The 14,729-nt window shown below is 36.9% G+C and overlaps 1 protein-coding gene across 1 annotated transcript; it reads left to right on the forward strand.

Annotated features, from left to right (window-relative positions):
• The first annotated feature begins 7,717 nt into the window (after nucleotides 1-7,717).
• FGL2 (fibrinogen like 2) lies at nucleotides 7,718-14,510 on the forward strand. Its single transcript, XM_004263391.4, has 2 exons — nucleotides 7,718-8,409; nucleotides 11,174-14,510. Exons 1-2 carry the CDS (start codon nucleotides 7,797-7,799, stop codon nucleotides 11,878-11,880), a joined length of 1,320 nt encoding a protein of 439 aa, XP_004263439.1. The 5' UTR covers nucleotides 7,718-7,796; the 3' UTR covers nucleotides 11,881-14,510.
• Nucleotides 14,511-14,729: the final 219 nt, after the last annotated feature.

Raw genomic sequence — 14,729 nt, forward strand, 5'->3', positions numbered from 1 at the left:
AAATAGGGAAAACAGCAAATGTAAAAGCAAAAAGTTTTAGTATGTTTACCTCCTGTGCTCTTATATTTTCAGTGCTACAGCTGTATCTTTATTCTGTGCATTCTGCCTAATCTGTACTTTATTGAATTAATAAACCCTATGATCATTAGATAAATTTTAGACCTAGGAAAGCTATACACGCTATTTGTACAGAATATGGTTTTCTTTTAAAAATCCCTTTCATTCCAAACACTCTGCTTTGTAAATGGGAGATTTTGGAGTGCGGGTAGTTATGGAGGTGGGTTAAGAGGCAAAGAAATAAGCCTAATAAAGAAGACGGGAAGTTCTCTTCTCTGCCAGGAAGCATATATCCAACATAGGCGTGATTATATACAGACACTGTACAACCTTTGTGGTCTAATTTGAAAAGAATGACTCTAAAGTTGGCTATTTTCAGAGTTAGCAAAGGGAGAGGCCAATGCCATGGCATAGTGGGAGGGAATTGAGAGGTGCAGAAAAGGCCTTGGTGTGCTTACTGACCCCCTTTCTAACACCAAACACATTGCCTCGGCCCAAGGCTGGCTCTGGCTTGAAATACTTTGCTCTGCAACTTAAAGCTCCATGAAGTGAGGACTGGGTCTGTTTTTTCACTTATGTCATCCCCAGGGTCGGTACAGAGCATGGTTCAATAAATGCAAAATAAGGACTCATTGAATGGAGGAATAACTAAAACGTAGAAGATCTTTATAATTTTCCATTGGAATTAATGATCTAATTAAAGGACCATCTATACTTATGACTTGCTTTGCTATTACATGACTTCTAATTAATAACATTTACAGTCATAAACTATTACACCTGAAAAGGACCTTAAGCTCTCTAATCTGACCTCATATTATAGATGAGGAAACTAATGCCTAGTTAAGTGACAAGAAAGTGGGAGTTTCCTCACTAAGATCATGGGTTCCATAACTACCATTCTAAGGCTCTTTTCACCCTGTCATGTCATGCTATTTTTGAGATGAAAATGGTAGTGATTGGCGACTTATTTTAAGCCTACGTTTATACATGACTTGACCACAACTTGTGCATCTGTGTTGTCATCTTTCTGTGCAACAGCAGTTGTTGCAGCTGAACTTTATATTAAGTATCAAAATACATGCCATATCATTTGTACATGTAAACATGATTGAAATAATTGTGTGTTAAATACACAAGCAGAGGAAAGCTGTGGTAAATAATGGTGGACACTTTAAAATAAGGGCCAAGCAATTTTACATCTCTTGATAATGATCAAGAAGTAGTTTCTCATACTCTGAAAAATTTTCATTGCAAACAATAGGATATGACTCAAATCATAGATAATATCAAACTAGAAGTGGAGAAAGAAATAAACTTAATAAGATAATGCTATACCTCAGAATGCCATACTTTAAATCATGTTTACTATTAAAACTACAACATTTACTCCATTTCGTAGATTTTCTTTAGTTACCAGCACAGTAGAAATCACCTTTAAATTAACATTTATTGAGAATTCATATGCTGACATATATATTTCATAAGATAAACTTGAGTCTTTAAAAAACAAGTTTCAAAGAGAGGAAAGAACAGGCTTTTAAAAGACATACATGCAGCATGAAATTATTCAGTTGGCATGGAATTAGTTTACTATTTTCATTTTTCCCTAAAAAGTTAATTGCATAACTTAATTGCAAAAGTTAAGATGCATACTGTTTTTATGAATGAACTGAAACAAATTCCTAAGCTAAATTTTATTATTCAGTTTAAATTTATATAATTATATAACATATATGATACTGTATGATATTATATAAAATTATATAACATAATAGATATATGTAATGTTATATATTCTATAAATTCATATTTATATATTATTTTTAAATGCCAAGTAAAGGCAAACAAAGCAAATAATACCCTAAGAAATGCAAGTGATAAAACAGATAAAACCAAATTAACACTTAGAATGAATATATAGACATTTCTAAGAATTTAAAGCCTTGGATTTTGTAACAGTATAAAATCAATCCTCATTATTCATGTATTGCATATTTGCAAATTCAGTTACTTATTAGAATTTATTTATAACTCCAGGATAATACCTGTGGGCTTTGGGGGCCATTTGTAGACATGGCCAGCGTGGTGAAAAGTTCGACTTGCCCAACACATGCATTCCCAGCTGAGCTCAGAGATCAACACTCTTGTTGTCTTATTTCAGCTCTCATACTGTAACCAAGTGCTCTTTTTGTGGTCTAAGTGCCATGTTTTTCCACATTTTTGTGTTTTTTGCTGATGTTTTCACTGTTTAAAATGGCCCCTTAGCATAGTTCTGAGGTGCTATCTAGTGTTCCTCAGTGCAAGAAGGCTGTGATGTACCTTAAGGAGGAAATACGTGTGTTAGATAAGCTTCCTTCAGGCATGATTATAGTTCTCTTGGTCATGTATTCTGTGTTAACGAATCAACAATATATACTAAATAAGATGTCTTTAAACAGAAACACATTGAAAACAAGGTTATATATTGATCAGTTGACAAAAATATTAGGACCAGAGGCTCGTAGAAGCCTAACCCTGCATTTCCCCTAGGAGCAATGGTTTGGTATTTGCTAATTCAGTGTTTGTGGTGACATTATAGAAAACAAACTACCATAAATTATGAGAAACAAAGGGAAGACAGGGAAAGCCACAATTTCATATTTTTGATTTCTTTATTATGATTTATTTTTGTTTTGTTTGAGGAATATAAAAGGAAACTCAAGATCAATCTCCAATACAAGAAATAAAAATAAACATATTTTGTTTCCTCAACATTGGTTATATAAAGTTTATTGAGTCTCTGGAAATTTAGAGAGATGACAGGAAAATTGGATGCCATGCCCCATGGATCTCTTAGCTCCTCCATGATCCCTGGCTTGGTGTGGGATACACAGTAAAAGATTTTGTTGATAAGATATTGACATTGATAAGATGGACATTCCAAGACTCCCATGAAATATTCCAGTTTCAAAGAATTCTAACCTGAGAAGCCCTGGATATCTCACTGAAGACCTAGGCCATTAGTTCATCAGATGACTGCATGTTTTATAGTCTTATTAAGGGTGGACCTTTGGATATTTCTGCCCTATATTTCTCTTGATCCAGACCCTTAAGGATTCACATAGTGGATCTTTCATGGTAGGTCCATGCTGGAGGGTTTCCTAGTCTGGATCTCTTTATCTATGCTAGAGATGTACTTGCAAGGCATAACAAAGAACCTACCAACTATTATTCTAGTTTTAACCAAAATCAGGCAGTTCTCTATGGGCTGCTGAAATCAGGCTTTTGTTTAAAGTTCTTTCCATGAACTTTATAATGAACAAGGACTAAGACCTCTAAGGAATATTAAGATAAACATTATTTACTGTTGACATTACAAACCAAGTAGATTAAAAAGTGAATGTTTTAATTTTTTATCCCCAAACATGTACTCCCTAAAGAACCATCAAATTTAGTAAGTTAGAAACTACAACTATGTTAAATTAATAGGCATAATATCAAGAAAAGGATCTCAGTACTATAAATGATAATTGTTATTAAATTTACTTACTTCCTTTGGTACAAATAGAGACATAAAGGGTTTCTTTATTTTAAGAAAACTGTATTAAGGGAAATGAAAATTTGCTTTTGGGATCTGATCCAGATACAGTAAATGCAGATCCTCTTAAATATACTTTGCATAAGAAAAAAAAAAGAAGTTTGAGTATATTGTGAATATAGACTGATGAAAGTAATTTTCATATGGGGCTTATAAAAATATATCTTGCTACTTTAAAATCCCAACATGTATTGGTGTTAAATAATTTGTTTAGATCTGAAAAACAAGTCTGTAGGTGGGCGTAATGCATCAGTTCCAGGTTGAGAGCAGATACGGGGTAGAAGTTTCCGACACTGCCATGAGGAATCAGTAGACGATTCTAGGAGTCAGGGCAGGCTGGGCATGAGAAAATCTGGAAAGGTTTTCCAGCAAGAAGGAGACGACAGAGAGTCAAGGTCGGAGGGTGGGAATTCTGTAGGAGTTGAGGACCAGAAATCAGCTCTTCAAGTTTTTGATTATCTGATGGCTGCCTCTTTGAAACCCTCTCTCCTGGTCTTTGTGACACAGCACTCTTCCAGTTCTCATGTTTTACCATCCTTTTGGTTCCTGTGGCTTCAAATTGACATCCATATCCATTCTGTGCTGTTTGTAATACTTAGATGTTCAGCTGTATGTTAGATATTTCTACCTGGTGGCTTGTCACTCTATTCAAAACAGAAATAATACTACTACACTCTCCCCAGCTTACGGCTCCCTCTCTACTCTCATTGCCATGGCATTACCTAACTTCAGTTGGAGTCATATTTCATGGTGCTCTCTCAACTCTACCCTCTCCTTCCATTTTTCATCCCTTACCGTATTCTATAGATTCTATTACTCTTTGACAAAAATAGTTGCTACCCCTTCACCACCCCTCCTGCTACCACACTAGTTTCTCTTACCTAGTGCCCGCCACTACACTAGCACCTCTCACCTAGCACAGCATTTCCTACTGGTTTCTAGCAGAAGATTCATTCCTAAAAATGGTGCTAGAAAAAAAAAAGGATTCCCATTATCAACCAAAATTTGAAAAATGCAGCATATGTTATTTTCTTCTTGGCCAGCAATAATGCACATTTGCAAATTACTGATAATTTTCAGAGCCACCTGTCCTGGAACTCTGTTGTCACATAACATTTATCAACATCTAGGTACTCACGTTCCAGAAAACACACTTCGGGAAACAATGACTTGGACTATTTAAATGGCCTCTAAACTGCTCTTTTTGCCTAATCTTTCCCTTTCCAGTGCACCTACAATTTCAATGATAGATTAATTTCTCTCAAATGCTTAACTGATTATATTATTCCTTTGCTCAAAACCTTCAGTGGCTCCCCACTGATCTAAGCAGTGATTTAAGCACCAGGCTCTCCACAACATGGTACCAATATTCCTTTCCAGTATTATCTCCCTGCCCCCCACATGGCAGGGTGGCACAGGAGAAGACGTGAACTTTGGAGTCAGACCCAGGTTCAAATTCCAACTGTCCTTTAAAAAGTGCGAAACCATAGGCAAGTGATTTATTGCTTTGAACCCTTTCTTTGCTCATCTGCACATGCAGGAAGTAATTGTGTAGATGGGAGGATGTAGTGAGATAGTATTTGTGAAAGCTTCCTGCACAACTGTAGCACAACACTCTCTGCCCCCGTGGGCTGTAAACTCATTAGGCAGACTGAGCCTCTTTCATGTGGTGGTCACTTAGTGTCTGCCTCTGGCAAGTGAACGATAATCTTTTAAAATTAAGAACCCAGAATTCCCACTTACTAGTGTCGATAAAAACTGATTAATAAAGCGATTTTTGGCCTTTATTTGGGGTATTTTCTATGGTCCCGAAGGGACAGGAGCCAGTTCCCATAGCACATCCAAGCTTTTTAGATGGAACTATGCCACTGGCCCTTGGCTAAGTGGGGTGTGCAGGGCCCAAGAATCAACATCAGTGCCTAGAAAGCAAATCCCTGATTCACAGAGATGAAACAAAAGCCCAATGCACGAGTCAGCAAGCTATACCTTTGTTAGATTTAGAAAAGCTTAAAAGTGCTTATGATTTCACTTGAAAGTCCAACATGAACAAAATACAAAGCCCTCAATACCCCTTCCTAAGAAGGAAAAGGGGATTTTTGTTTGATGTGTTCACTAGTGTAGCCTAAGTGCCTGGAACAATGTCTTGCACATAGGGGATGCTCAGTTAATATAGGATGGATGGATGGATGGATACATACATCTATATGCTCTAGCATAGTGCTGAGTATACAGATCTTTAATAAATTCCTGACTGGACTTGACAGGCTAAATATGTGGATTTATAACCTATCCAGTCGAAGGCATTTAATAATGTACCTTGAGCTAAACATCGTTCCTATATATTTCTGCTTTATAAGATATTATTATCTATATTATCATCATTCTCCTTTTTTTTTTTTTTTTTTTTTTGCGGTATGCGGGCCTCTCACTGTTGTGGCCTCTCCCGTTGTGGAGCACAGGCTCCAGACGCGCAGGCTCAGCGGCCACGGCTCACGGGCCCAGCCGCTCCGCGGCATGTGGGATCTTCCCGGACCGGGGCACGAACCCGTGTCCCCTGCATCGGCAGGCGGACTCTCAACCACTGCGCCACCAGGGAAGCCCAAGAATGTTACATTTTATACACTGCATATTTTTCCTTCAGCACTGCACCACTCAAAATTTTTGTAACTATCATTCCTATATGAGGGGAGAATAGCCAAATTTCTCCTTCACAGTTACAGGAACCAAGGCTCAGCAAAGTTAATGATCTATAGATCCAATAAGAAGTAGATGCAGGGGTGGAATCTAGGCCTCCTGAGTATCCAGGAGTAAATACAGTTTGGAAGTGTAAAGTGAGCCTGACACATTTAGAGCACATGAATAGTTAGGCTGAATGGGAGCGATTGGCTGGAATGAAGGAGTAGATAGAAAAATCATAGGAAATCAGGTTAAAGAAATAAATAAGAGATCGATTACAGAGCACTTTAAATAATACAATAAGAATTTAGATTTTTAGCCATAATTTTGAAATTATTTTTAAAACAATAAAATCCTTTTTTAATAAGAAACCTTATATGAGACGCCAATATGTAAAATAAATTAAAAGGAGGTGGTTCCTTCAATAGAAGCTGTTCCCCCTTCCTGTCCTCAGCCTCTCAGGAGAAGAGTTTGAAAACCATGAAAAAAGGTTTGAAAAGTATGAAAAGTCATGAATGCAGACATGTTTGGGGCAAAGCAGTGACATAGCAAGTGACATAGAGACCAGGTGGAGGGCCCACTGCGGAGGCAGAAACACAGAGAGGGGACTGCTGTGGCTGCCCGCGGGGAGGGAAGGCAAAGATGCCGGAGACAAAAGAAGAATCAGAACCAAGATGGGGCAGACTAGTTCAGAGATTCGTACTTGGCAGATGTGGAAGGACAGTACAGTCACAGAGTTGGTGAAGAGCAAAGGAGAAGGCTGCTGGTTTTGATGAAAGGCAAGGATGTATTTTAATGGTGTTTTTGTCGGTTAGACATTCCTCCTGTGCTATGCGGTGGTTGGAGAAATAGAAAGCAGCGCTTTTTTTTCTACCAGTTTTCTTCCCTTTTCAAACAGATGAAACAAAAGTCCACTGCAAGAACCAGAAAGCTGAACTTCATTATATGTAAAATTTTAAGTGCTTGAGATTTTCACCTGAAAGCACAACGTGAAGAAAATACAGAATTCTCAATGCCCCATTCCCAGAAGGAAAAAGAACCGTTTCCATTTTTGTAACATTTCTGTCCTTCACATAATCTGGATAACTAGCACATTCAATTTTATCTTTAAAAACTATTTACCCCACTGTGGAGTTAAGTATCATGAAATGATTTACTTCAAGTATAATTATTTTAAGATTCAAGATTTTTCTTGTGCTTTTTAAAAATAAAAGATGAAAGTGAAACTTGTTGAGTGTGTGCATCTGACCAACTGCAGGAATTCCAAAGCGGGTGGTTTTGATTGAGAACAAATAACAGTTTGGGGCACACTGAGTTTGATGAGGACGATCTCCTCTTCCTCCGTGTTTCTGAGACTGGTGATGCAACGTGCTCCCGCCCTTTTCTGAGAACACGGAAAGCCTGACTCAGGAAGGCAGCTGCAGCTCTTAAAAAGAGCTCCAGCCCGGCCCCCTTCCCTGCTGGGGCGAGCGCCACCGCAAAGATGAAGCTGGCGAAGTGGTGCTGGCTGAGCTCCGCTGTCCTTGCTGCTTATGGTTTTTTGGTTGTGGCAGACAATGCAACAGAGGAAATTAAAGATGAAGCAGCCCAGGACGCCTGCCCGGTGAGACTAGAAAGCAGAGCGAAATGCGAGGAGGGAGGCGACTGTCCCTACCAGGTGAACCTGCCCCCGCTGACTATTCAGCTCCCCAAGCAGTTTGGCAGGATCGAGGAGGTGTTCAAAGAAGTCCAGAACCTCAAGGAAATTGTAAAGAGCCTGAAGAAGTCTTGCCAAGACTGCAAACTGCAGGCTGATGACAACCGAGACCTGGGCAGAAGTGGACTGCTGTTACCCGGCACAGGAGCTCTGGGAGAAGCTGGTGACAACAGAGTTAGAGAGTTAGAGAGCGAGGTTAACAAGCTGTCCTCTGACCTTAAGGATGCCAAGGAGGAGATCGACGTGCTTCAGGGTCGCCTGGAGAAGCTGAATCTTGTAAATATGAACAACATAGAACATTATGTTGATAGCAAAGTGGCAAACCTAACATTTGTTGTCAATAGTTTGGATGGCAAATGTTCTAAGTGTCCCACTCAAGAACAAATACAGTCACGTCCAGGTATGTATAATGTTTTCTTATCATTTGTTCATGAATGTTATATAGCTAGACAGTATCTATAAACATTAACCTTATCATATAAGTTAAATAAAGGATGAATTATATAAGTTAGGCCTTTTATTCAACAAGGTGATACAGAAAAAACTATTATCTTTGCACATGTGCCCACAGAAAGGAATAGGACCCAATTACAAAAAATCATGAGTTCTGTATGCGTTAGAAAGCACTTTCAAAGATCTTATTTGCTGACGCCAGAGCTACACACAAACAGAAGTGGAGGGAGAGAATTTCTTTTCTTTATTTTTTTTAAAAAACACCTTTATTGGAGTATAATTGTTTTACAATGGTGTGTTAGTTTCTGCTGTATAACAAAGTGAAGCAGCTATATGTACACATATATCCCCATATCTTCTCTCTCTTGAGTCTCCGTCCCACCCTCCCTATCCCACCCCTCTATGTGGTCACAAAGCACCTAGCTGATCTCCCTGTGCTATGCGGCTGCTTCCCACTAGCTATCTATTTTACATCTGGTAGTGTATATATGTCCATGCCACCCTCTCACTTACTCCCAGCTTCTCCTTCCCCCTCCCCACGTCCTCAAGTCCGTTCTCTACGTCTGCATCTTTATTCCTGCCCTGCCCCTAGGTTCTACAGAACCATTTTTTTCTTTTTTTTTGATTCCATATATATGTGTTAGCATATGGTATTTGTTTTTCTGACTTACTTCACTCAGTGTGACAGACTCTAGGTCCATCCACCTCACTACAAATAACTCAATTTCATTTCTTTTTATGGCAGAGTAATATTCTAAGAGAATTTCCTAATGTTTCAGTGAGTTTAACTTATTTATCTCTTCACTGAAGTGTTTGAAAACAGTAGAGTTAAGGCAGTGTTTGGGGTTGTACTCTGTTCTTTGGAAATCAGTTTATTTGTGTGGTCAGGTGACTGCTCCTTATATGGCAACAAGAGACCTCTGAAAGATTTTAGCAAGTAATCTGCAGTTCATAATCCCGAATGTCTAGTGGAAATGGGAGATTTTATAGATGGGATAAAAGCAGCTATATGGCTTCATATGTGTGCAAAACTTTTTGCTTTTAGACCTAGTGGCCCAAAAACATTTTAAGGGGCGTTTTGGCATGCCAGTAAGGGAAGGAATACATTCTTATTTCTTCCTCTCTTTCACTAGAATTCAAGCATGTAACAATAGAACCCATCTTCCCCATCCAGATTATTTGCTGATAATCTGAATTAGCTTTAATAAGTATATGTTAAAGGCCATAAACCTAACTGCCTGTTCTGCCCACGAACTGCTAGCTGTGGCACTGGTTCCCCCAAACCCTGGTTTTTCCACATGAGTTTCTGGGACCATTGCTGATGGTGGTCTTATCACACTTTGGAAAGCCATCTCTGCATGAGTGTGAGGTTGAAGGGATATGGTGCCTGAAGCAGAGATCATGGCCCTTAGAAACAAGCACCTCATGCATCTTCCCTAGGTAGATTCCCCAGGGAATCTACCCAGTGAAGGTATTTGGGAGATTCCAGGACCACTGTTGCTAATACTCCCAGCAGCCTGCATCTAAATGTGCCCTGCACATTGCAAGGCAGAGTTTCACATCTTAGGTGACATACGTGGGTGAACATTAGATGTGGTACTGCATGGCAATTTGTAATGACAAGAACAAGATTCTACTGTCTTTTTTTCTACTAAGTTTTGGGGAACTATCTGAATATTCTGAGTTCTAAGTACAAATGAATAGATTATTTGTGGCTCATAAGTGTCTTGTATTAAACTTGCCTGATCCAGTACCAATTTTTTTAAAAATTATTTTGGAGTAAATATCTGTATTGGTTCCTACGGAACCACATTAACTGTTTTTTACACTAATCCTGAGCATAATCACCTGTGGTTTCCTTCTAGAAACCAGACATGGGAAACACTAGCTAAATATTTTCCTGGATAATAAATTCAGAGTAAGAATATTGGTATATTATTGAAGTTTTTAAAAAGAACTTAAGCTTCTGTGTCTAATTGTCAAGCAAGTAAAATAAATGGAAATGTTGATCAATGCTGTATTTTAGAATTTTAATAAATCATTTAGAACGATCCTATAACACTGCCTGAAAGTGGAGTCTATCAGCCTCTTTAGGTGAAAGGATATAGGAGCCTGTGCTTCCTCTGTATACATGGAATGCAGTTCTAGGAGCGTTGGAATCATCTGACTTTCAGGACCAAGGTATGCAGTGGTCACAAGGACAAGCTTTGCAGCCAGCCAGATCTGAGCTCTGTCCTGGCTCTGCCTTTTAAAGCTTCTGTGAGGTTGGACAAGCCACGGATCCTTTTTGAGCCTAATATTCTTTCTCACCAGCAGGTTGTTAATAATATCTACATCATAAAGTTCATGTGCAGATTAAGTGTGAAAATGCTATCAAGAATCCCTAGAACACATGCGGAGCCCTCACTAAATATTACTGAGTTACTGAAACTATCACTTTTATGTCTTCTTGTTATTGTTTGTTGGTGGTGTTGTCAGTATTATGACCAACCAAGACTGTGCTGGGGAGCTTTGTCTGCTTTATGACGCCAGGTTCTTGTTCTGAGGCGTTAACAAGCATTTGCTAAACAGGTTCAAGTCAGTTTAGCTGAGCAAGGTTTCATTATCACCATTGATCAAATTATAAAACTGCTTTCGTGCATATAAAGAATTCTTTAGATGCCTAGTTTTTATCAACAAAATCCAATGCCTTTCTTTTTTTACCCCTGCAGTTCAACATCTTATATATAAAGATTGCTCTGAATACTACACGATAGGCAAAAGAAGCAGTGAGCTCTACAGAGTTACACCGGATCCCAAAAATAGTAGCTTCGAAGTTTTCTGTGACATGGAGACCATGGGGGGAGGCTGGACAGTGCTGCAGGCACGTGTTGATGGAAGCACCAACTTCAGCAGAACATGGCAAGACTACAAAGTAGGCTTTGGAAACCCCAGAAGAGAATTTTGGCTGGGGAACGATAAAATCCATCTTCTGACTAAGAGTAAGGACATGATTCTAAGAATAGATCTTGAAGACTTTAACGGTGTCAAACTCTATGCCTTGTATGATCACTTTTATGTGGCCAACGAGTTTCTCAAATACCGTTTACACATTGGTAACTATAATGGCACAGCTGGAGATGCCTTACGTTTCAGTAAACATTACAACCACGATCTGAAGTTTTTCACCACCCCGGATAGAGACAACGATCGATACCCCTCTGGGAACTGTGGGCTCTACTACAGTTCAGGCTGGTGGTTTGATGCATGTCTTTCTGCAAACTTAAATGGCAAATATTATCACCAGAAATACAGAGGTGTCCGAAATGGGATTTTCTGGGGGACCTGGCCTGGTATAAGTGAGGCACAACCTGGTGGCTACAAGTCCTCCTTCAAAGAAGTCAAAATGCTGATCAGACCCAAGCACTTTAAGCCATAAATCACTAATGCTCATTCTTTTGGGTATTCGTTACCTAATAGGGCAATTAATTCCTTCAGCACTTTGGAATATGTTTCATACTCTTTTTCCATGGCTTAAAATTTCTCTCTGAGCAATGGGTTCTTATGCTATACAGCGTTTGAAATAAAGCTGAAAAATATGCCATTTAAAGAAGTCCTTTGTTGCTGTTACGCTGTTATCCGAATAAACACTTGCAAGCAATTGGGAATATTGAGAATCACACAGTAGAGTTATAATTCTCTTAATGTCTCTTATTTGAAAAATTTTTACTCATATTACTCACTCTAATTAAAAAAATACTTGTTTATTCAGTAGGCTAGATTTTACAGAAGTAACCTGTATTTTGACTGTGACTTAAACGCATCTTTTCAGGCTATAAATAGTTACTGGGTATTTATTTGTCTCTACATATTCCTCATTCTGAGATAAACTTACTCAATTTATGGCATTTACAGCATTTTAATTCCCAAGCAAAGGGAAACATACGTAATTAAACCTGTTCCTGCACTATTCGTGAAATGTAGAATTTTATCATTTAAAATATTTTAAAAGGTGATAGCATAATGTCACTCCTAAGAGCACTCAGAAAATGAATTTAACCTTAAAGACCATGGTTTAAAGGTAATTCATTCATAGTTTATAACTCTTTAGATGTTTGATGGTAAAAACTGCTTTAACATGAAAAATATCTTCCTTTGCTCTAATGCACAATTGTTTTTAATTTAAGACTGCTCACTGCTGTGCGAGACTACTGGTAGACTTTCTTTTGGAGAGGTAGGTGTGGGTGAGGAGTGAAGCACTTATATGTAGGCGAATTTTATATCCAAAGCGATAATATCATTAAGTGATTCACTTCATAGAAAGCTATGTTTTATAGGACAAATAGATAAATCTATTTATAAAAAAATATGAATTTTGAAATATATAGAACCGTAGTTCAAATATTATATATTTCAACCCTAAATGGTATATTGCTTGTTTTGCTATCAGAAGATTCAAATACGGGTGTTTATTTTTTTTAACAAAAGTATCTGGAACTTTTATAATTCATTAATTAATTCCAGAATGCAAAAATGATATTCAAAAGATTATAAAAATAGTTTGTTAAATTTCACCATTGTAAAAAGGGACCATTTCAGAGAGAACAGCTGTATTCTAATGCACGTTTAAAAAAGTGCTCTAGGATAAAATTTGAAAAGGATACACCATACTGTATGTGAGTCATAGAAATACATTCAACGTTCAATTTCTGGTGTCTGTTTCTACTAAAGTAACCAAGTTTTCAAAAATAAATTCACAAAGATGCAGCTTTACCCATTATTTGAAAATGATTAAGGAGGATAGTAACTTTAGGTAAGAAGTTAATTTTTCAACTAATGTCTTTTATAGAAAATTCTAATCAAAAAGAAGCAAGATATTCTTTTAAAAATATATAACATACAAAGTGTTCAGGTAAACATGATGCAAACTATATTATTAATACTATTAAAATACTAAAGCAAGAGAAATGCAAATAGAATTAAGTGATGACAAAAATATAAAATATCGTAGATTTCAGAGGCTTCATATCTACTCAATAATACATCAAATGTAAATGTTGTAACTAATTCTTTATTTCTCTCTCTTTTCTGTTTTCTAAAAAAGACTATGAAGATTTTGATATTATACAATGTATTAATTTCAGATAAGGGCATTTTCACTTACTATATATAACTATTAATATATGTATAAGTTTAGGTAAATTTCTTTGATAAAAACGGACTCCTTAAAAAAATACAGTTCTAAAGAAAAATAGCTCATATAGCAAGTGTCCACTGATTTAATAGGAACTAGGTATCATTTCAGGAGAATTTGGCAAATAATTCATTAATCTATGTAAATACTTAAAAGCTTATCTTTTCTATCTTTCCACCTTATATTAAGTAAAATTTTATTTCCCATTATACTTTTATGGTACCTTTCTAATAACAAACTCTGTAACATAGAAATTCCTTTCTGAAATCATTTCATGTCACTTATTATATTATAAAATATATTTTAGATTTTGGTAATCTTTAACATATTGATGGAAATAGATTATATCCGAGAGAGTCTTTTGCCTTAACATAACTGTTCACTAATATATGCTAATGTTCATAAATGTGGATTGACTACTAACAAATACATTATTTTAGAGTCTTGTCTCGGTTTCATTTTACTGGCTAATATTTGTTATCTTAATTAACAAATTATTTCTGAGCTTTATCATACTTTGAAAATATTGACTAAAATTAGGCCTCTAGAAATTCCAAATGGAACTGGCTCACGTATCACAGAAAAAAAATCGGATTTTCTGATAAGTAGTAATGCTCTAAATGAAATGATGACACATTCATCCAGTAAATAAAGAGCTTAAATTTACGACGATAAAAGACATCCAGATAACAAAATTCACTGGTCCTTATTTCTGAATGGCTACCCAAGGAAAGGGTAGAAGGTTTAAAGGTAAAGAATGATGGGTAATGTCGTCATGATAAGCTCTTGCTTAGAATTCTTATTTTCCTTTATGTATAAATAGGTTTATGTTTTGTGTCTTTTAAAAGCCTTGTGAAATAAAAGATTTAATCTTCTCATCTATTTATTTCTTCAATGCAGAAACATTAAGTATTATTTGTAAAATAATTTTTATATATTTACTCTTGGCTGAAAACTTGCATAATGTTTACCTAACTAGGCAATATCTTTGACTCTGTGAAGACTTTAATGAGTACTATTTCATTAACAGGAAGACAGAGACAAATACAGGAACACCATTATCTTATTTCCCTCTAGAATACTGTTGACACATT

This window comes from Orcinus orca, chromosome 9 (assembly GCF_937001465.1).
Source record: "Orcinus orca chromosome 9, mOrcOrc1.1, whole genome shotgun sequence".
In the NCBI taxonomy this organism is placed as follows: domain Eukaryota; kingdom Metazoa; phylum Chordata; class Mammalia; order Artiodactyla; family Delphinidae; genus Orcinus; species Orcinus orca.